The following is a 22,949-nucleotide window of genomic DNA, read 5'->3' on the forward strand; positions in this document are numbered from 1 at the left end:
TATAAAACCCGTGTTGTAACTCCCAATTGCTATTACAACTGGATTAGCATTTGCAGTTGAGTTGTGAACATATAGCTCAGTTGATGACAATCTTGCCTCTGAGTTTGAAGGTTCAAGAATTTGAGTGCAAAAATCAAAAGATCAGCAGTAACACTGAGGGTGTGCTGCCCTGTCAGAGGTGCTGTTCTTTGGATCAAACCAGAGGCTCCCCTGTTTTGATAGTGATGGGACGACTGCGCAGATAATGGAGCTTCACGCTTCACAAGTCACACCATTAGTATACATCATTGATTCAATCATAAAAATGGACAATTGCTTCTCTTTTGTACATTATCCAGAATGAAGGGAGCTTTCCCAAGCGCCTCTAATTAACTCAGAAAATAATCAATTTATTATAAAATAAAACTTATTCGCAAAACAAATGGCAAACACCAGGTAACAACAGAACTATAATCCCAGAATTCGATCTATATTCCCTTCTAATCCCAAACACAGACACACTCACAACAAAAAGACAACAGTCTCTGCAAATATTTGTAAAGGAGAGCAGAGGAAATAAACGTCCCTGCTAGCCAAGGGGCTGGAAGCAAAGATCAGAACCGATGAATTCCCACAGTCTCCTGGGAATCATATCAATGAGATCAATAGGATTAGATTCACGGTAAAACTTTCAACTCAGATTGAAGGCAAATGGGATCCAAATCTTCAGAAATGGTCACAGTTCTGTTCTTTGGGATTTATAAAGTCATCAGAAATACTTGTATTTGGAACATTCACAGAGAGGGAGAGAGACTTGACTTCTTCATTAATTATCTTTATTAAAAACTAGAAAGGCAAGTCCAGAAAGGGTTGTTAGGCAGCCGCTTGCACAGAGCCCCATTGTCTTTCAGATCCAAGGTCTTCCAACAATAAAGGGCCATAAACCTCACCTGTTATCTCCCTAAAATCTTTTATTTGTGTTTCCTCCAAAATCATATGGTTAAAAACCTTATTTATTTAGAAAATGTTGAAATAGTTCAAAATCTTTCAGTTTTTCCAGATAGTTCTTAAATATAAATCTGCACTGCTGCAGAACTCTGCGCTCTTGGTGGGATGTGAACGATTAGACTAGATTCCCTACAGTATGGAAACAGGCCCTTCGGCTCAACAAGTCCACAGTGACCCTCCAAAGAGTAACCCACTCAGACCCATTCCCCATCCCTGTATTTATCCCTGACTAAGGCACCTAACACTATGGGCAATTTAGCATGACCAATTCACCTCACCCGCACATCTTTGGACTGTGGGAGGAAACCCACGCAGACACAGGGAGAATGTGGTGCTGGAAAAGAACAGCAGGTCAGGCAGCATCCGAAGAGCAGGAAAATCGACGTTTCAGGCAAAGCCCTTCATTAGGAAGAGGCTTTTGCCCAAAACATCGATTCTCCTGCCCCTCAGATGCTGCCTGACCTGCTGTGCTTTTCCAGCACCACCCTAATCAAAACTCTGGTTTCCAGCATCTGCAGCCCTAACTTTTGCCACAGGGAGAATGTGCAAACTCCACACAGACCGTCACCCGAGGCGGTAATTGAACCCTGACCCCTGGCGCTGTGAGGCAGCAGTGCCAACCACTGAGCCACCGTGCTGCCCATAGTTTGACACTACTTCAAATAAAAGCAGAGAAATTTTCCCACTGTCCTGGTCAATATATATTACTCAGTCAACAGCACATAAAACTGACCGTTTGGTCACAATCACACTGCTGTCTGTGGGTGTTCGTGATACAAAAAATAAACAACAGCGAAGACTCTTCAAAAGTCTTTCATTGGCTGTAAAGCTGTTTAAAATGTTCAGTAGTCATGAAAGGCATTAAATAAAGGCAATGCAAAGGGAAAAGAAAGTCCTTACTGCACTCCCAGCTACATCTGAGCATCTGATGTCTGAATGCATGTGTAACCAGACAGAAAGACACACACTCACAGGCACAGATACAGGTGTGCAAACACATGTACTCACAAATGGGTACACATACTCATGAACAGGCATGCATGCAAGCATGCATACACATTTACAGGTTGTTCTGTAATAATGCGACAGTTGCATTGCTCTGCAATCCTGTGCTATAGAAAATTGCGCTGTAGAAGATCACCAATAGAAAATCACTCTACCATTCAGTAGAAAATTTGCATTATCAAAAAGTGCCCACAATTCATCAAATGTGTTATAGTCAATTCGTGGTAATGAAATGTGCATTATACCAGAACGAACTGTACGTACATGGGTATACATGCACACGAACCCACACACAGAGGTACATGTGATGCACACACATGTATGTGCATTCCATTATTAGTCCAAATATTCTGGCAGTGGACACTGAAGTGAAACAAGTATTGTGTTTCTCTTTGTAGATGTGTTCTGACCTGCTGAGTATGTGAAAGAATTTTTGTTTTCCATCAATATTATCACCTTGTATGGAAACTCTAATTTGTCAATTAGTGAACAAGCAATCAATATTATCTCTTGATTTTGAGATACAGCATAATATTATACTGAGAAGAATGCCAAAATGAGCACGTGCACCCTCTTACTGACTCTGAAAAAATATATCTGTGTGAACAGCACAGCACTGTGCCACAGAGTACAAGTTTGCTTCCTTTGTAATGTTGCCCTTTCTAACATGAAACATTTTATGAACTATTATACCTGGGAACATACATTGTAGAGATCTCAGAGTATTGTAAGGTTGGATGAGATGACAGAAATCAGGAGGGGGGGGGGGGGGGGAACGCCCAAAGAGGAACTTGCAAACATGGACAGTTCAGCATTTCTCCAGGTTAATTAAATCGAGATAGCCCAACCAGGCCAAGATTATATTATTCCAGGAAAAGACGGAGAAATATTACCTAGGCTTTGCAGACTTAATTGGTGAGATTGAAAACTGTCTGACAGAGGACTTTTCTGAACAGAAAACTGATTCATGCCATGTAACACTGTGAAAACAGAAAGGTCAGAGAAAGGGAAAGAATGCAATTATAGGTACACAGTAGAAAGATGATTCAAAAGAACAGCTGAAGTGAGGTCAGAATTTTAATTTTGGACATTTTAACACCAACTGCCTCCCCACCCCCCTCCTTTAGATTAGATTAGATTACATTACATTACAGTGTGGAAACAGGCCCTTCGGCCCAACAAGTCCACACTGACCCGCCGAAGCGCAACCCACCCAGACCCCTACATTTACCCATTACCTAACACTACGGGCAATTTAGCATGGCCAATTCACCTGACTTGCACATCTTTGGATTGTGGGAGGAAACCGGAGCACCCGGAGGAAACCCACACAGACACGGGGAGAATGTGCAAACTCCACACAGTCAGTTGCCTGAGGCGGGAATTGAACCCGGTTCTCAGGCGCTGTGAGGCAGCAGTGCTAACCACTGTGCCGCCTCTTTCTCCTTTACTTGGGTAGCCTTGGTTGTAAAACCCATTCTCATATTGTTAAGATATTCAAGAGCCATACTGGGCGACTTCCTCAACTTTTCCCTTCTCTCTGTTGAGGAAAGCATCTACTCTGTACCCAGGCTGAGAAGACAAACTGCAGGGCTTGAACATTAGACACAGCAGGGAGGGAAATATCCCCTTACCTCCTGTTCTGTGCCCACATAATACTGACCTGAGAGACTTGCTTCCGATATTTACACTCGCTGCATTACATGCTCCTATCTCGAGTGAGGCTTTCTGAAAGTCACATGCGAGTTGTAGCATGCAGACATACAGTCTGAAGACAAGTGTTTAACCAATGGTTCCATGGTCACCATTAGGCTAATGTTTTGGTCCAAATTATTTTTTTAATTCAAACTTCACCAGCTGCCGTCGTGGGATTTGAACCCATGTTCCCAGGACATTAGCCTGCCCCATATGTACAGTCCCATCATTTCATAGAATCCCATAGGCCATTTGATCCACCCTCCCTCCAAAAAGTATCCCACGTAGATCCAGCACCCTACCCCATCCTTGTAATCCTGCAGTTCCCATGGCCAATCCACCTAACCTACACATCCCTGGGCCAATCCACCTAACTGCACATCTTTCGACTGTGGGAGGAAACCCACGCAGATACAGGGAGAATGTGCAAACTCCACACAGTCACCCGAGGGTGGAATCGAATGCAGGTCCCTGGTGCTGTGAGGCAGCAGTGCTAACCATTGAGCCACCATGCACTCCATTTAAACTAAGTTTGACTTGATGAAGCTTTCTGAAGGTGGAGGTTCCAGCCAAAGATTCTTGGTGCACATTTACAAAAGCACATACAGATTTGGGAGTCTCATCCAGTTCCCTTCCAAAGGAATGTGCTGGTTAATAGGTATTCACAAATTTGAGCTTTAAATAACGAAGACGGTCAATCCCTTCAGCAGGGTATTGCTATTAAAATGCCTCTGTATTGCTAGGTGAATACATTGATCATAGCACTCAGAGTCCTTTCAATTTGACCTGCTGTGTGGGATGGATGACAGGCACAAACGCATATCCTGCAACCATTAATAGTTACTATGTAATGACAGTCAAAGTCTGCCAGATGCAACACACAGTTATTTTCTACTTTCCAAGTCAAACGTTGACATCCAACTGCATTATAGAGGCTATTGCAATGGTTTGAAGACATGCGAGATATGACTGCACAGTCTAGAAGATGCTCCATGTTAGGACAGATGAAAGGCTCTAGGAATGATGAAAATAAAGACTTTTTTTGGGATATTAGTGGAATGCAGAGATCTTCCTCTTTTAATTAATTCACAGGATGTGGGTGTCACAGGCTGAGCCAGCATTTATTGTCCGTCCCCATTTGCCCTTGAGAAGTTGGTGGTGACCTGCATTCTTGAGCTGTTGCAGTTTGTGTCGGTACAGCCACAATGCTGTTAGGGAGGAAGTTTCAGGAATTTTCAGCCAGTGACACTGAAGGAATGGCAGTAATAAGTTTCTGAGTCAGGATAGAGCAGAGAGGTTTAGAAGGGAGCTTGGTGTGGTGTGCCCATGTGCCTGAATTAGTGGTTTCTCTACACGGTAAAGCCCACTGGTTTGGAAGGTGCTGTTGAAGGAGTCTTGGCAAGTTACTACAGATGGTACATACTGCTGCCACTGTGCATTGGTGGTGAAGGGAGTAAATGTTAAAGCTGGTGGGTGTGGTGCCAATCAAGCAGGCTGTATTTACCTGGATGGTGTTGGAGTTGCACTCATCCAAACAAGTGAGGAACACTCCATCACACTCCTGACTTGTGCTTTGTTATTAGTAGAAATCAGGAGGTGAGTTACTCGCTGCAAGATCCCTAGCCTCTGACCTGCTTTTGTAGTTCAATAAGGATAGAATGGGAATATGATGTTGAGGTAGACCAACCATGATGCTTTGGAATGGCACTACAGGCTCGAGGCGCTGAATGGCCTTTCTCCCCTTTTTTCTTCATTTGTTCATGGAATAAGGACATCAATGGTTAGGCCAGTATTTATTACCCATCCCTAATTGCCCAGAGGGCAGTTAAGCGTCAACCACACTGCTTTGTGTCTGGAGTCACATGTCGCACGGTAGCAGTTTCCTTCCCTAAATGGAAGAATATGCTACTAAATAGCATTAGTGAATCGGATAGTTTTTCCAACAATTGAGGATGGTTCATAAATTCTCTTAATATCAGATTTTTAAAAAATTGAATTCAAATTCCAGCATCTGCCATGGCGGGATTTGAACCCAGGTCCCCCGGGTCATTACCTGGGTCTTTGGATTAACAATCCAGTGATAAACCATGAGGCTATTGCCCCCCAACCCCCATTTTCTTTCTCTAATATTATCATGTAATCAAAAAGATAAATTGTAAAATCAATATCTACTCCTCCACAACAGTCCCAAGTAATGTATATGTGCTGAAAACAGAAGTGTATAACTTGGAGGCACAATTTTCTCTGTCCTATCTTTACAATTACTCCATTTTGCAAAGTATTCACGAGGAAGACTTTGGAACAGGAACTGAAGGGAAAAGCAAAGTGGACTTTAAGCATCAGAAGTTGGGAGGTTAGTGGTTAGTACTGCTGCCTCACAGCGCCAGGGACCCAGGTTCGATTCCAGCCTCAGGTGACTGTCTGTGTGGAGTTTGCACATTTTCCCTGTGTCTGTGTGGGTTTCCTGCTGGTGCTCCAGTTTCCTCCTGCTTAGGTTAGGTGAATCGGCCATGGTAAACTGCCCACAGTGTTCAGGGATATGTAGGTTAAGTGCACTAGTCAGGTGTAAATGTAGGGGAATGGGTCTGGGTGGGTTACTCTTCAGAGGATCAGAATGGACTTGTTGGGCTGAAGGGCCTGTTTCCACACAGTAGAGATTCTATTCTATGATTCTAATACACACACAGTCTTATCTGCAGCTTGCCTGGCATTTCACATGGTGTTCAAAGGAGCTAAGCTCTGTTATTGCACCTGTTCACTGCCCAATAAACCAAGAATGTAAGTTTCACAGCTCAGCCATTTAATGTGGTAACACTGCATGGTCCAGCTGCTCAAAGGACACATCACAGTTGTGATTAATCCCAAAAGAGGGACATAGTGTTTGTAAATCAAAACTGGGCCATAAAACCAAGCCAAGTGGGATGGTTTTAATGGAATTAGTTCTGCTGTTGCACATGCACACCCCTTTTACACACATAAAGGCAGGCACATTTTTTCCTGTAATAACACTTAGAAAGGAAGACATTCTGTCTCAGCTTTTAGTCATTCACTCATCTGGAAAACACAAGAATAGCCAAAATTCAGTGCATTCTTGTGTTTGTCCTGATGAATGCAACGTGGGAAGCCTTGGCAATACCTCTTTCTTTTCTGCAAGAATCAAGTTTGTACATTTCTTTCCCCCTGATAGTAATTCTAAGACTTAGCTACTGGTTAGCTAAGAGTTAGCTACTTGTAAAACATTCTAAATATTACATAGGAAGGTAAATTTGCCAGAATCCAAGGGGACCGTAGGGCTGCTCTCTCGAGGGGAGAGATTGAGAAGGCAGCACCTTCTTGATGCCCTCAGTCAGGATGGGGATTGAATCCATCCTGCTGGCATCTGTCTACATCACAAATCAGCCAACTGAGCTAACAACCCCTTCAAACTGCTTGAATCTCTAAATTAGAGAGAGAGTGTGCTGGTTAGGCAGCATCAGTAGAGACAGAGAAACAGAGTTAAACATTTCAGGTGGACAACTTGTCATCAGCACTGGAAGGTGACAGAGATTTGAAGCAAGTGAAGAATCGGGGATATCGGGGTGGGGGAAGGTAGGGAGAGTGCAAAAGGACCAATGCAGAGTTTCAATGGCACAATGACATGGAGGAGCCAGTGTTGGACTGGGGTGGACAAAGTTAAAAATCACGTAATATCAGGTTATAGTCCAACAGGTTTACTTGGAAGTACAAGCTTTCAGAGCACTGCTCCTAGTGGGGCAGGATACATAGGACAGACTTTATAGCAAAAGCTCAGTGCATTACAATTGATCAGTTGTATACATTGCATCAGTTGTACGACATTTTGATCTTTTACTTACAAATGCTGTGTCCTATGATCTTGCCTCACTAGGTACCTGATGAAAGAGCAGCACTCCGAAAGCTTGTATTTCCAAATAAACCTGTTGGACTGTAACCCGGTATTGTGTGACTTTCATCAATGGTGCAAGGTAAACGTGGGTGTTAAACAACAAAGTGTGCTCAGTGGAAATGGTCACAGTAGTGGTTACAATCTGAAATCATTGCACTCAAAGTCAAATCTGGAAGGATACAAAATATGCTTCAGACAATGACCTCATTTTCTTTGAGGACCAGAGTGGAATTGGGGTGGGACATTAAAGAGGCCAGAAATGGAGGAGTGTGGAGATCTTGGAAGGAGGATTTCAAAGAGATATTAAAACATGGGGTCATGGAAGAATCTGAAAATGGATAAGAGTCTTGAAACTTGAGGCACCAATGGACTGGGATCCAACATAGGGCAATGAGCACAGTGGTGATGGGTGAATGAAATTTGGCATATGTTAGGGTCCAATCAGTATAGTTTCTTGTGAGCTTATGTTTGTGAAATTAAGGTGCAAAGAGTTTTACACACTTTTCTTGTTGCCTTCCTCACTCACAATTTAAAGGGTATCCACTGCCTGCCATTGCTTCATAGTTTATCAACTGATCAAATCTTGTCAAACCATGCCAAGCAGTCACTGCCTTTCAATACAATTCTTCACACTTCCCTGAAGAGTTTTCAGCTGCTCAATGAAAACACTTGTTCGAAAGGAAACTTCTTTAACAATTGCACTTCTGCATTCCAAAAAAAAACCAAAAAAAGTCTTGGACAGGCCGGTACAATGGAGAGCTACAGTCAGAGTGCTAACATTTGCTTACTGGCCTTTAAGTGCGACCTAGCAGTCTTGCAGAGCAACGAACCTGGCGGAATCCAAGGCTGAAATAGTTGGTACATTTATCCATGCTACCTGTGCACACACAACATGATATATAAATGACATCCACATTGGCAAATTGCCACATGCATGCTGACCATAGCTGGACAGAAATCCTTAACTGTATTCAGCCCTCTAGGAGCTGTGCATGTTTGGTCAGGTCTTACGGGTAGGGAGTCATCTGATTTCATTCCCCTTTCCCTTCACATATCCTCCTAGTGGCTGTTCATACAGATCGGGTGGGGGAATTGAATTGAATGAAGAAGGTGAACCAACCATCTCAGCATCAGGTAAACTTCATATTCCAGCGCAGTAATTAAAGTCCCAAAGAGCTGCTCTCTCATTCGAGAGAGATGACCAGTGTTGGTTTAACCTGAAGGTCACCGTGCCTCAGAACAGGAGCGGCTGAGAGGGAGAGGCCTTTCTGGAAATCTCAGCCAGTGCCGGAATTGAGCCCACACTTGCTGGCCTCACATCAAACCAGCCCTCCAACCAACTGGATTAATCAAAGAACCAATTAGTCAGGTTTGAACCTTTAAACAAATCTGCAATAGAGTGCATTAACAACTTCTTCTAGTTGGGCAGAATAAGAATCAAAGGAAACATAACCTCAATCTTCAGAGCCTGTACATTCAGAAAGCAATGTTTCCACACAAAAGACATGTATGTGCAAAACTCTCCAATAGATTGTGCCAACATCCACAGCCTAAGTGCTGGGGCTTTTCCTACACTATATATCTCTTGATATCCTAAGTTGGAGAGGTGGAGCAGAGGTATAGACTCATTACTGAATGAGGCAAAAAGGACTCAAGTAGATGAATGGTTGAATGTAACACAGACATTAACAGAAGAGGCAATTATAATATCAAAAGGATTGACAAACAGAAATGTGTCTTTATCAGTTAGACATGTGAATTGCCAGGGGAGAGAAAGGACCATAGGTGAGGTACTGGAAAACTGGAGGTTGGCTTAACTGGCGGTAAGGAAAAGTGTGTGGTGCTGGAAAAGCACAGCTGGCCAGGCAGCATTCGAGGAGCAGGAGAGTCGACATTTGAAGCGTAAGCTCTTTCCTGATGAAGAACTTATGCACGAAACATCGATTCTCCTGCTCCTCAGATGCTGCCTGACCAGCTGGTCTTTTCCAGCACTCTCAACTCTGATCCCCAGCATCTGCAGTCCTCACTTTCTCCTGGTGGTAAGGAGATTTCAGGGTACTATAGACTGGTGAGCCTGACATCAGTGGTGGGTAAGCTGTTGAAAGGAATCCTGAGGAACAGGATTTATATGTATTTGGAAAGGCAAGAACGGATTAGAGATAGTCAACGTGGCTTTGTGTGTGGGAAATCTCATCTCACTAACTTAATTGGGTTTTTTGAAGAAGTAACGAAGGGGATTGATGGAGGCAGAGCAGTGGACATGATCTATATGGACTTCAGTAAGGTGTAGGACAAATTTCCTTGTGATAGACTGGTGAACAACATTAGATCTCACGGAATAGAGGGACAACTATCTATTTGAATGCAGAACTGGTGCGAAGGTAGAAGACAGAGGGTGGTGGTGAAGAGTTGCTTTTCAGACTGAGGGCCTGTGAGCAGTAGTGTGCCACAAGGATCAGTGCAGGATCCACTGTTTTTGGCATTTATATACAGTAAAGGATTTGGATGTGGTGAGGTTAGTAATGGTGACACCAAAATACAACTGGACATTGATCAGATGGGCCAATGGGCCCAGGAGTGGCAGATGGAGTTTAATCTAGATCAACATCAGGTGCTGCATTTTGGAAAGACAAATCAGGGCAGGACTTACACACTTAATGGTAAGGCCCTGGAGAGTGTTGCTGAACAAAGAGACCTTGAAGTGCAAGTTAATAGTTCCTTGAAAGTGGAGTCACAGGAATAGGATAGTGAAGGTGGCATTTGGTATTTATTGGACAGAGCATTTGAGTATAGGAGTTGGGAGGTCATATTGTGGCTGCACAAGACATTGGCTAGGCCACTATTGGAATATTGCATAAAATTCTGGTCACCCTGCTATAAGAAGGATGTCGTGAAACTTCAAAGGGTTCAGAAAATATTTATTAGGATGTTGCCAGTGTTAGAAGGTTTGAGCCAGAGAAAGAGGCTGAATAGGCTGGGGCTGTTTTCCCTGGAGCATTGGAGGCTGAAGGGTGACCTTATAGAGATTTATAAAATCATGAGGGGCTTGGATAGAGTGAATTGTCAAGGGTTTTTCTCTGGGGTAGGAGTGTACAAACTAGAGGATATAGGTTTAAGGTGAGTGGAGAAAGATATAAAAGGTACCTATGGGACAACTTTTTCATGCAGAGGGTGGTGTGTGTATGGAATGAGCTGCCAGAGGAAGTGGTGGAGGCTGGTACAATTGCAACATTTAAAAGGCATCTGGATGGGTATATGAATCAGAAGGGTTGAGAGGGATATGGGCCAGGTGCTGGCAGGTGGGATTAGATTGGGTTAGGCTATCTGGTCAGCATGGACCAAAGAGCCTGTTTCTGTGTTGTACATCTCTATGACTGGAAGGCTTCCAGAATTACAACTACAGATATCACAACGAAAACAGCATCAAATCCTACTAAAAGGGCCAATTCTGTAAACCAGTCAGAGTTACTAGAAAGATATCTGGCCGGTATGCCATGAGGAGAGATTAAACAAACAAGAGTTGAATTTTGTGGAATTTAGAAAGGTAAGCAGTGATCAATTGGAAGTTTTCAAGACAGTAAGACAAGAGAGTGCAGGTAGAGAGAAACCATTTCTGCAGGTTGGAGCTGGAGAGGTACAAGCCAATTGTTAAGGTCACATCTTTCAGGAGTGAAATAACCAAACACATCCTCACACAGATGTTGTGGAAGGTTGGAACTGTATTCTACAAATCACAATTAACAGTGGGTAATTATTCATTTTAAAACTGAAATTGATAAGATTTTTCTTGGCCAAAAATGTTAAGGGATATGGAGCAAAGGTAGGTTTATGGAGTTAGATTCCAAATTAACCAAGATCTCCTTGAATGGTGGGATAGCAGTCTCAAGGGGCTAAATGATCTTATTCTCCTGCATTTCTGATAGCCTCTGTCTCTGAGCAAACTACATGGCTCACACACTATTTGCTTCAGTGGGGGGTGGGGAATGAAGCAAGTCTCTTGGGTGCCCAACTACAGGAGACCTCTGCCTGAAGTAAACTTACAATTTTGACTCAATATGAAGTGATATTCATGAAATTAAGACATAATCGGTTGCAGGGTCCTACAAAGTGCGAATCTTGTTGAAAAGAGGGATGTGTCCCTGTAGATTTTAGCCTTTGTTCCTCAAGGACACAGACAAGAATGCCAGATTCCAAACAGTCACAACAATTTATACCCCAGGACAGAAGGGTGCAGATTCACATTCTCGCTAAGGTCTGCAGCCGCAGTGTGGATGTTGAAGGTCTGCACATGGCTGTGGTGGGAGAAACCGGAAGTGAATGCGTCAGTACACAAATCGGTGACCGTTGTCCCTTGATCGATTGGCAAGCCAACTCAAAATTTGGCATTCTTGCATTTGTCCTGGGGGGGGGGGGCGAAAGTGAGCTTCAGCAACACACCCCTTTCTCCAGCAAGATCCAAAACATCACAATTATTCTGCAGTTTTGTAAATCTTCCATAGGAGGAAGTACACACCATGCTGACCTTTCCTTACCTCCTGGTCTTCGGCACATATAAAGAGCTGGTGGACTGACGCTTGGGCAATGTGAAGGGTTGTGTAGGCAGAGGTTTTGTAACCGGTGTGATGAGGAGAGTATCCAGCAGGGATGGAGAGACAGCAGGTTCAGACAGTCTGATGGACAGTTTGTTTTCCCCCAAAATAAAATTACAGAAAGAAAGGAACACATGTAAAGGAAAATAGGATCAACAAAGAAAAGACATAAAGCAGACTGAAACAGAATATGTGAAGAGTTTTTTTTCAAAAAGAAAAAGTACTAGTCTGTGGGTGAGGAGTTTGAGAATTCTGTCTGATCCACACTCAAATGTTACAGGAGTAAGGGCAGTTTAAAGATGAGACAACATCATTTCATAGTTACTTCATTAACCATCACTTCACACTTCTTTTTTTTTTAATTTAATAAATTTAAACATCAAACTTGTTACTGTTTCAAATGAGAAGGAACTTGGGTTCGGAGGTGAGTTAAGTCAGTCACAATCTGACTGAATGGAGCCACAAGATGATGAGGGGCCTATATAGGGCTGACAGGAATAAACATCACCCCCCCCCGCCTCCCCCCTCAATAGAGGGGTCAATAAGTAGGGGGCACTGATTTAAAGTAAGGGAAGTTAAAAAGAGTTTCGTTCACCCGGAGAGACGGTTGATATTTGGAACTCTGCGCCGTTAAGGGCAGTAGAGACAGGAAACATCACAACATTTAAGCAGCATTTCGATGAACACAGTCAGATTGGAATAAATAGAGGCTTGATGACTGGCACAGACATGATGGGCTGAAGAGATTCTTTCTGTGCTATGATACTCCATGATGTCATAAACGGTGAAGGGCGCACTAAGGCCCAGTTTAGGTTACTCCTGTTCTCGAGTGAATATTGCAAATATCCTGAAGCCAACAAGAACAAATCTTGCAGTGATGATTGCAGAATACCTGGCTTGAGCAGTGAGTACAGCAGTGATCATAGCAGCCGCGTTCTTAGCCTCTGGGCTTTGTTTCACGAGTGGAAGAGGTGGGGTCGACTTTGGCAACGCTTCAAGTGGATTTTCCAAAACTTGCCTACACAGAAGAGCCAACGGAAGAAAAAGACAGGGAGGGAGACAAAAAGTACGCAAGTGTAGAATAGGAATTGGCGAAAGACAGAAAAAAGAAAGGGTTGGGGTAGAGAGGGTGAGGGGAGAAAGGTGAGGTGAATAGGCCTGCAGCATTGGTGGGATAGGTAGGCTTGGGGTAGGACAAGAATGAGAGGCTGCAAGTGGGGAGGGGGGGAAAACGGAGGTTGGGTAGAGGAGGCTAGAAGCTTGGGTGAGACAAAGATGGAGAGGACAGAGAAGGGTGGGGAGCGGGATAGGTCAGGATGACGTGGAGGGCAAGGTGGAGAGGGGTGGCAAGGTGGAGGAGCTGGCGAGAGTGACGGGAGGGAGAGACAGTGTACCTGACAAATATATTCAAAACTACATTGAAAAACCTTATGATGTTACTTTCAATAGAAAGTTAGCTAATTGAATTATCCAGTGCAGGAGGCCATTTGGCCAATCAAGCCTGTGCTGGCTCTTTAAAAGAACTAATCAATCAATTAGCCTCTCTCTGCTGTTTCCCCACCGCGCTGCAGATATCTTTTCTTTTTTAAAAACAAAAGGCTCGAGGGATGACTTTCAATAGATCGCAGCGAGGTAGCTGCTCTGCTACTTACAAAACCCTGAGCCAGAATCAGGTCGCCTATGAATGATTTAGCATCAGGTTCCCCATGAACATGAGGTGTGATTAAAGTAGAGAGGCGACACCCATACAGCCATGCTCTCGGTTATCCCAGGCCAAAGAATGATCCGCAGCACTAGGGTGTCATCACATTTAGGTTCGATTCTGACTTAGAGGCGTTCAGTCATAATCCCATGGATGGTAGCTTCACACCATTGGCTCCTCAGCCAAGCACATACACCAAATGTCTGAATCTGTGGTTCCTCTCATACTGAGCAGGGTTACTATTGCAACAACACAACATCAATAGGGTAAAACTAACCTGTCTCAGATTTCTTCTTTTCAGTTACATGTCTAATTCACTTTTATTGTTGAATCTACCTCCATCACCCTTTCAGATAACACAAGCCAGTTCACAACGTGTTGAGTAAAGCCAATTATCGCCTCCTTGCTAATTGCTTTAATTGGTGTCCCTTGGTCACTGACCAGTAGGCCAATAAAAGTAGTTCACCCTCATTTATTCTATCTAAACTCCTCATGGACTTGCACAAATCTCCACCCTCCTTTGGTGCTCTTTGACTTATCTCCCAGTGTTAACCTGGGCTCTGCATGCTCTCAATCTCTGTACCTTTTGGAGATGACAGGAGTACAGACGGCTGGATCTGCATCCTTTGTAGGATCGACAGAGGTGGAGGTTGATGGTGGGGTAGCGAGCGCTGGAACGTCACAGGTTTGTACAGCCACTGAATGCTTCCCAGCATCTAAAGGATAAGGATCAATTCCGGGTGCAGTAGGGGGAAGATTTGGCCGGATTGAAGGCATCTTTGAGGTCACCTCTTCCGTTACATTGACAAATCTTTTCATACAAAATACAACTAGTTGAAAAGAAATCTGAAAACATGCCAGTGAGATCAGTCACACCCTGACACAAGATTCAGTGCTTTCTTATCTTCTAAAATGGGCAGAGAGAGAAATTTCAAAGGCTTCTTTCCAAAAAGATTAATGAGTTACTGACCAGAAAGGCTTGGTTATGCAAGTATATTAGGTTAGATTCCCTACAGTGTGGAAACAGGCCCTTCGGCCCAACAAGTCCGTACTGACCCTCCGAAGAGTAAACCACCCAGATCCATTTCCCTCTGACTAATGCACCTAACACTATGGGTAATTTAGCATGGCCAATCCACCTGACCTGCACATCTTTAGCTGTGGGAGGAAACCGGAGGATGTGGAGGAAACCCATGCAGACACGGGGAGAATGTGCAAACTCCACACAGACAGTCACCCAAGGCTGGAATCGAACTTGGGAGCCTGGTGCTGTGAGGCAGCAGTGCTAACCACTGAGCCGCCCCATATAAGACAACTCATCCGCAAAACCATTCCAGCACATATTTATGGATATCTGGACAGATACAGTCCACTCAAACCCTCTTAGAAAGATGTGAAACATCCCATTGCATTACTTTGCAAAACAGTGGGAGAGTCATTTCCCTCCTAGTGTCCTGACCAATGCTTGTTCCACAATAAGTATTTCAAAAATGAGATCATCTGAGCGTCATCATCATGTTGCTTGTGGGGTCTTGCTGTGCACAAATTAGCAGCAATATTTACTCCATCACAACACAATAACACTTCAAAAGTTCTTCATTGGTTGTAAAGTATTTGGGACATCCAGGAATAGTGGAAGTCGCTGTATGAAATGCAAGTTTATTTCTCCTTTTCTGTACACAGGTATTACTGCTCAGGCTGGTAATAAAGCCAGAATTCATGCAACACCAGGTTATAGTCCAACAGATTTACTTTAAACCACAAGCTTTCGGAGTGCTGCTCCTTCATCAGGTGACTTCAATTAAACCTGGTTATAATCTGGTTTTCAGAATATGCTGCTGGAAAAGCATAGCAGGTCAGGCAGCATCTGAGGAGCAGGGGAAATCGACGCTTCGGGCATAAGCCCTTCATCAGGAATGAATTTTACACAGAACACAGATTCTTGATGAAGGGCTTCTGCCCAAAATGTTGACTCTCCTGCTCCTCGGATGCTGCCTGACCGGCTGTGCTTTTCCAGCGCCACACTCTTCAACTCTGATCTCCAGCATCTGCGGTCCTCACTTTCACCTCTAACCTGGTGTCGTGTGACTTCTGACTTTGTCCACCCCAGTCCAACACTGGCATCTCTACCTCAGGATGGCAATAAGGCAGGACTACATAAAATCACCTTGCTGTATCAGACAAGATAAGGAAAATTTCCCAGCACACCACCCCAGTCAAAGGCTACACTTTTGACAGAGAATACACGATCACTTAGGCAATGCTTTCACTCCACAAGCACTCATTGGAAAAGCTAGTCTTCAATAATGGAATAATGTACAGGTGCACAGTCTATTCTACCTAGCTGTTCTGATGTTTACAGTAGAAAGAGAGGCAACATAAGCTTCAGTCTTTGGATCGCACTTGATTGGGGGTGGATGTGGAGCACACTTGGGTAAAGCATCTAAAGGATTGTTCAGGTACGTCTTTCTAAAGAGGAGGAAGCAAAGAAAGATAAAAGGTAAAAGACAAAAATTAGAAAAAAGATTCATTTGATTAGGACTAGAGAAAATTGAAGCAAATAGATTGAGTGCCAAATGCATTTTTTGCTGATACAAAAAAAGGATCATGTATCCACTAATCACATCCACACAAACAATCAGAATCAGGAGATTTTTTTTTCTTTACTCTATCATGGAACATGACCATCATTGGCTGTCTGTCATCTTTACCTAATTGCTCTTAAACAGAACTGAGTAGCTAAGTGATTTCAGAGGGGCAATCCACTTCTGGAGTACCATTTAGGCCAGAACAGGTAAGGGGGGGGGGGGGGGGGAGATTACTTCCGTCAAGGACATTAGTTAACCAAGTGTGGCTTTTTAAATGAAAATATCTATTACAAAACCAATTCTGGATTTTTTTTTCTACCCAATACCATGTTAGGATTTAAATCAATGTCCCTCCAGCATAAACCGTTGTGCCTGGATTACTTGCCGAGTGTCATTGTCACAATGCTATCACCTCATCCTCAAGGATCAGGGACTTGAGGAGATCCCAATCACTTACACTCACATTCCCTTTTTTTTTGTTTAAACAAATAGTTTAAGTTTTATTTGGCCTGTGGTAGACCCTGACCCCAAAGGCTGGGCACACTCCTGGGTTGAAGCAGAGAGATTTGACCAACAAAGGAAGGCTCCTCATTTTCATGGGTCATGTAGGCATTAGGTACAATTTAAAAGTTCCTCTCACATCAGCACACACTTAATTGACGAACAACCTCACCAGTCTGCACCAATGGACTTATGAAAGAGTTGAGCTCCATCTCAAGTCATTTCCATGGACATTAAATCAGCTTAAATCATGTGTAGAGAAGTGGGCATTCTTATTAACATTGGCAGCAAATCCATTTTCTGTTGTATCAATAAATTGGCACCAGATTACTGCCCTGACATATATCAAGGAAGACTCAATTGACATTAAAACCAATAAGTAAGTCCTACTGAGCTGCTTTGTTGAAAGTTTTACATCTGACTGCGCAAAAGAACTTTCAGAAAAACATGAAATCAAACCAAGTAAGTGAAATTTCAAGTCTATCTTGGCTGCAATCATTTCCCTAGATTGTATTCAATTTGAAAATGTTGTTATCCCCTAAATTTAATGCAATGCAAATTCTGGATGTAGGTTTGCTTGCTGAACTGGAAGGTTCATTTTCAGAAGTTTTGTCACCATACATCTTCAGTGAGCCTCCAAATGAAGCACTGGTGGTGTAGCCAGCTTTCTATTTATATACTTGAGTTTCCTTGGATTGGTGATGACATTTCCTGTTCTTTTTCTCAGGGGGTGGTAAATAGGATCCTAGTCAATGTGTTTGTTGATAGAGTTCCGGTTGGAATGCCATGCATCTAGGAATTCTCATGCATGTCTCTGTTTGGCTTGTCCTAGGATGGACATGTTGTCCCAGTAGAAGTGGTGTCCTTCCTCATCTGTATGTAAGGATACTAGTGAGAGTGGATCATGTTGTTTTGTGGCTAGTTGATGTTCACCAACCCAAGGAAACTCAAACATATAAATAGAGAGCGGGCTACACCACTGGTGCTTCATTCGGAAGCTCACTGAAGATACTACCTAGTACGGTGATGAAACATTTGAAAACGAATCTTCCAGAACCTCAACCTGTGCTACAAATCTTTTCAAAACTCGCTAACAATACAAATTCGCAAACATGGGGGGGGGGCAATTGGCTGTGTGAAGGTTATCTTGCAGTACCGAAGAGGAGGTGAGGCCAAGAGGCAGCAGAAGGTAGAAAGGCCAGAGGGTGGACTGACTGGTCTCTCAACAGTTGCTGGGGAAGTGACAGAGGTGGCTGCAGTAGCTGTGATCTGACCCTCACACCTAGTGGAAGGCAAATAAATAAGGTAATCAGTGTGACAACAGCGAGAAGGATTTAACATAAATGCAGCTTTCAAAAAAAAAAGCACATTTTCTAAAATAATCCAGCTGCCCAGGATGAACTTTAACCCTTCGAATGCTTGAACCATAAGACATTTGAGCAGAATTAGCATTTCTGCATCTCTGGCTGACTCTGCCAATCAAAAGGATAAAAACCCACAATTTGCAATGGCCCCCATTGTCTTTAATTACAGAATTCTCTGAATTGTTATGGCCTCTTCCTGTGTTGTTTGGCCCATGGTGCCTGCCCTGTTTCTATTACCTCATGCCAATCTTCTGCCTTCTCCCCCTATCTCTGTTCACCATTTCTGTCCAAAGAATTATCCAATGCCTCCGTTGAGCCTCCCTCCACCATACGTCACTGCAGTATGTCCCATGTCCTAAGTGGATACTTTTCTCAAATCACCCTTACTTCGATCGCACATCTATACCCTTCTTGTTTTCCTTTTTTTTTAAACCAGGGACAGCAGTCTCTCCCAGGCATAGCTAAAAATCACACAACACCAGGTTATAGTCCAACAGGTTTAATTGGAAGCACTAGCTTTCGGAGCAATGCTCCTTCATCAGGTGATAGTGGAGGGCTCGATCGGAACACACAGAATTTATAGCAAAAATTTACAGTGTGATGTAACTGAAATTATACATTGAAAAATTGATAAAGTCTTTTATCTGTTTGAATACCATGAAAGTTTCACTTTAAAAGTTGCATTCTCAGGTTAGCTGTTGGTGATAGCTAGACAATATGCTAACAGCTAACCTGAGAATGCAACTTTTAAACAAAGGTTTTGTGATTTACACATGAAAGAAGTGAAACTTTCATGGTATTCAAACAGATAAAAGACTTAACAATCAATTTTTCAATGTATAATTTCAGTTACATCACACTGTAAATTTTTGCTATAAATTCTGTGTGTTAGGATCGAGCCCTCCACTATCACCTGATGAAGGAGCGTCGCTCCGAAAGCTAGTGTGCTTCCAATTAAACCTGTTGAACTATAACCTGGTGTTGTGTGATTTTTAACTTTGTACACCCCAGTCCAACACCGGCACCTCCACATCATGTCTCCCAGACATGCTTTTGATCGTGAAAATCTCCAACTGATCTCCCAATGCAAATTAACTCTGAAAGATGTCCCCATTTGAAGAAGTCTATGGAGTTTGGAGCACTCCACAGTAAAGGCGTGACAGGGAACTCAATGCAAATTGCCCAGGATGGTATTGGTGTGTTTAAATGGGTTAAATTTGTAGGCCAGATGGACACGGTCTAACTATAGTTGGCTGACTGTGGAAGGTTGGACGGTATTCTAACTGAGGTGCTTCAGATGAATAAAGGAGTAAGCAGGTCCTGAACACAGGAAGTACATTGTCTCAAAAGGAGAGAGGAAATGTGTAATTCGCTCAAACCTACTATTCAATTAAACATTGAAATGGATGCACTAATCTTTGGGATCCTTAAGGATACAGAACCAAAAGGCGGAGATCACCCATGATCAGTGGGTACTGAGTTTTGTTAACAAAGTTATTGAGGGCTATGGGAAGGGTGCGAGTAATAGGAGTCAAGATACATAGCAGTGATGATCTGAGTGCATAGCAGAAGGGGATGATGGGCTGAATGGCCTACACTTTAAAGCTTTTGCCCGAAACGTTGATTCTCCTGCTCCTCGCATACTGCCTGACTTGCTGTGCTTTTCCAGCACTACTCTAATCTTCACTTTATTCCGATGAGTGGACATCAACATTTTCAAACAGCTGTGAACATTTGCCACAATCTCCACTCAACACATTCTACAGCATCCCTTCAATGACTAGGCCATCCATTAGATGAGAGAGGCCGCGCCGCCAGGTTTGGCAACTTGCAACTCTTTCCCCCACCCCTCCCAACCCCTCCCCCTCCCACCTCAGTCACAGCAGTGCCCCATTCCGTACCTCTCAGCATCTCCAGAGGGAGAGAGTCCAGCAGCTTCCAGCGCAGGGCTTAGGTCCACTAGTGGCTCACTGAGCACAGGGACAGGGCAAGTCTGAGTGGCCACCGAGCACACACAGCGAGAAGCTGTCTCACCCGTTCCTGACGTGCACAATTCCATCTGGCCAGCACCCCCAGTCGGAGATGGCTGCTCAACTTCCAAAGCACTTAGGTCATGGAAAGGAAAGTCATCGGTCACTCGGGGGGGGGAAGGGGCAGGGTGGAACAAGGTGTGGGCTAGCACGGAGACAATGAGGACTGCAGCTGCTGGAAGCCAGAGTTAGTACATGTGGAGCTGGAACAGCAGAGCAGGTTAGACAGCATCCGAGGAGCAGGAGAACCAATGTTTCAGGTCCTGACGAATGGTTTCAGGCTGAAACGTTGACTCTCCTGCTCCTCGGATGCTGTTTGACCTGCTGTTTTTCCAGCTCCACAGCCACTGAATCTGGATTCCAGCACAGTTCTTTCACACACAGAAAACATACCATTAAGAGCAAGGAATAATGGTACATGGCAATAATACATTGAAGGGAAATCACACAAGGGACTACGGAATAGAAGGTAAGTGAGGTAAAGAAGGATGAATGAAGGTTGGCGTGGAGTGTCAAAGCTAGCAGAGTCCAGTTGGGCTGAATGGTCTGATACTGTGCGGTGGGTGCTATGCAAGCCCCACACCCGGTTCCTGCTCTCAACGTGACTGCTCCTGTCAACTTCAAGATAAAAATAATGATCCCATTTGATCTACTGACCGCATTCTTCCATTTCCCGAGACGTTTTGTTGATGCGCCTCCTTCCGAATGTTACGCGTCTGAACTTTAAAAAGAGACCGCACACACTTAACGTCCAGTGGTCCCGAAACATCTACATGGTGGAATTGTGGAACGGTAGCAGTCCCACAGCAGGAGGACATCCAGATCATGCCAGCCCTTTGAAATAATTCATCCCACTCTCAATGCTTTCTCCTGCACCTGGCAACTTTCTCACTCATTGAGTTTCTTTTAAAAAATTTGGTTCAGGATATGGGTATCGCTGGGGAGGCCAGCATTCATGCCCATCCTAGTGGGCCAAGTGTATGCTTTGATGTCCTTTCAAAAAGGAAACTACTCAACAAAGCAGAAGTCAAAAATGGAGCCACTGGGATCTCGCTGCCTGAGGATTTATTACAGGAACAGAGCAAAATGAACAGGCAGTGGGTGAGCAGACTGCCAATAAGCCAGGAGAAAGCAAACATGGTGGAAGATGCATGAAGATGTGGCACGTGTGACAAAGCACCAGCCAATTTGATTATGTGGATTACGTCTTGAGACTCATTAGTGCTAACTCAAAGCTATTGACTCTATGGCTTTATCAACCCTTAACCTGGGGCTCCTGTGTGGGTAATTGAAGTGGGAGTTGCAGTCTCCAAGCCCCTCCCCCTTAGTCTGATGCATGGCTGACATGAGCCCCTTTCAGTGACAGTATCAGGAATCGATGTCAACCACAAGGAACACAGAGATTTGAGATTTAAGACAATCATAGAATTTGACAGCAAAGAAGGTGGCCATTTGGCTTATCTGTACAGGCTTCTGAAAAAGCTATTCCCATTCTCCAGCCCTACCCCCAAGATCCTCTAAATTCATCCCCTTCAAATATACATATCCAGCTCTCTTTTGAAACCCTCCTCCACCATTCCCAGACAGCACATTCAGAATCTCAGCAACTCAGAGTAAAGAAGTTTCTCCTTATCTCACTCCTAGCTCTCTGGCTGACAACCTTGTAGTTGTGACCTCTAGTTACTTACGTAGCAACTGGTAGAAGCTGAAATATCCTTCTTTAAATTGTTCATAACTTTGAACATCTCAATGTCAGGTCATTCCCCTCATTTTCTCTACTCCAAGGAGAATAAGTCCACTTCCTGTAACTTTTCCTTCCATCTAAAATTCCTCATTCCTGGTATCATTATAGTAAATTTGCTGTAAAATCTCAAGACATACTTTTGAAAAGAAAAGCTCTTTCACAAGGTTGTTACTGGCTGAACCAGTAGCTATTGCCTATCCCTAACTGCCCCGAGAAAGTGACGGTGAAGCCCACTGTTGAACTGCTGCAGTCTCTATGCTGGGGGAAGACCATGGTGTCATTGTATGCCACTCACCACAATGGGTCAGGGTCACTCGTCACCTTCTGGGGGCTGACCTGATGAAAGGTCCTTACAATGACAAGAGGCTTGTTTGATCAGGTAAACCCAAAGAAACAGAAAGTAGGAGCAGGAATGGGCCATTCAGCCTTTCAAGCCTGTTCCACCATTTAATATGATCATCCTACTCTCTATCCTGTCACCCACCCCTTACCCTTTGATTCTTTTAGCCCCAAGAACTATAAGTATTGCCTTCTTGATGATTTGCAATGCTTTGGCCTTAACCACATTCTGTGGCAGAGAATCCCAGAGGCTCCCCACTCTCTGAGTGTTGGATCAGACCAGATCTATAGTCACATATCACAAGATCATCATGAAGAAACCCAACAGCGCCTATGGTGCCCACTTAGGGAAATCAACCCTTGATATTCTTAACCAACCTGTTCAGATATGTTATGACACACCTCTGGACCCAGGTCTCCTGACTCAGAGATGGGACACTACCATTGTGCCACAAGACACCTTCTGGGAAATCAACCTTTTTTTCCTTAATATCCAGAAGA

The 22,949-nt window shown here is 43.7% G+C and overlaps 1 protein-coding gene across 20 annotated transcripts in view; it reads right to left on the reverse strand.

Annotated features, from left to right (window-relative positions):
- The window catches only part of pdlim5a (PDZ and LIM domain 5a), a 278,081-nt gene that overhangs the window by 62,976 nt on the left and 192,156 nt on the right, over window positions 1-22,949 (reverse strand). For 14 of the 20 annotated variants that reach the window (XM_087979923.1, XM_087979925.1, XM_087979924.1 and 11 more), the window contains 7 exons: window positions 20,237-20,440; window positions 18,128-18,253; window positions 16,223-16,351; window positions 14,466-14,693; window positions 13,073-13,198; window positions 12,124-12,261; window positions 2,886-2,972 (listed from right to left, as the gene is read on the reverse strand). The exons of 1 other annotated variant lie outside the window; for it this stretch is intronic. In XM_087979923.1, the coding sequence (XP_087836049.1) occupies window positions 2,886-2,972; window positions 12,124-12,261; window positions 13,073-13,198; window positions 14,466-14,693; window positions 16,223-16,351; window positions 18,128-18,253; window positions 20,237-20,440 (1,038 nt within the window). The remainder of the gene's footprint in view (window positions 1-2,885; window positions 2,973-12,123; window positions 12,262-13,072; window positions 13,199-14,465; window positions 14,694-16,222; window positions 16,352-18,127; window positions 18,254-20,236; window positions 20,441-22,949) is intronic. 5 more of the 20 variants (XM_087979929.1, XM_087979930.1, XM_087979928.1 and 2 more) reach the window with 4 other exon arrangements.

Source organism: Chiloscyllium plagiosum, unplaced genomic scaffold, assembly GCF_037043375.1.
Source record: "Chiloscyllium plagiosum isolate Xiang-an unplaced genomic scaffold, Cpla_swu_hap1 HiC_scaffold_36, whole genome shotgun sequence".
In the NCBI taxonomy this organism is placed as follows: Eukaryota; Metazoa; Chordata; class Chondrichthyes; order Orectolobiformes; family Hemiscylliidae; genus Chiloscyllium; species Chiloscyllium plagiosum.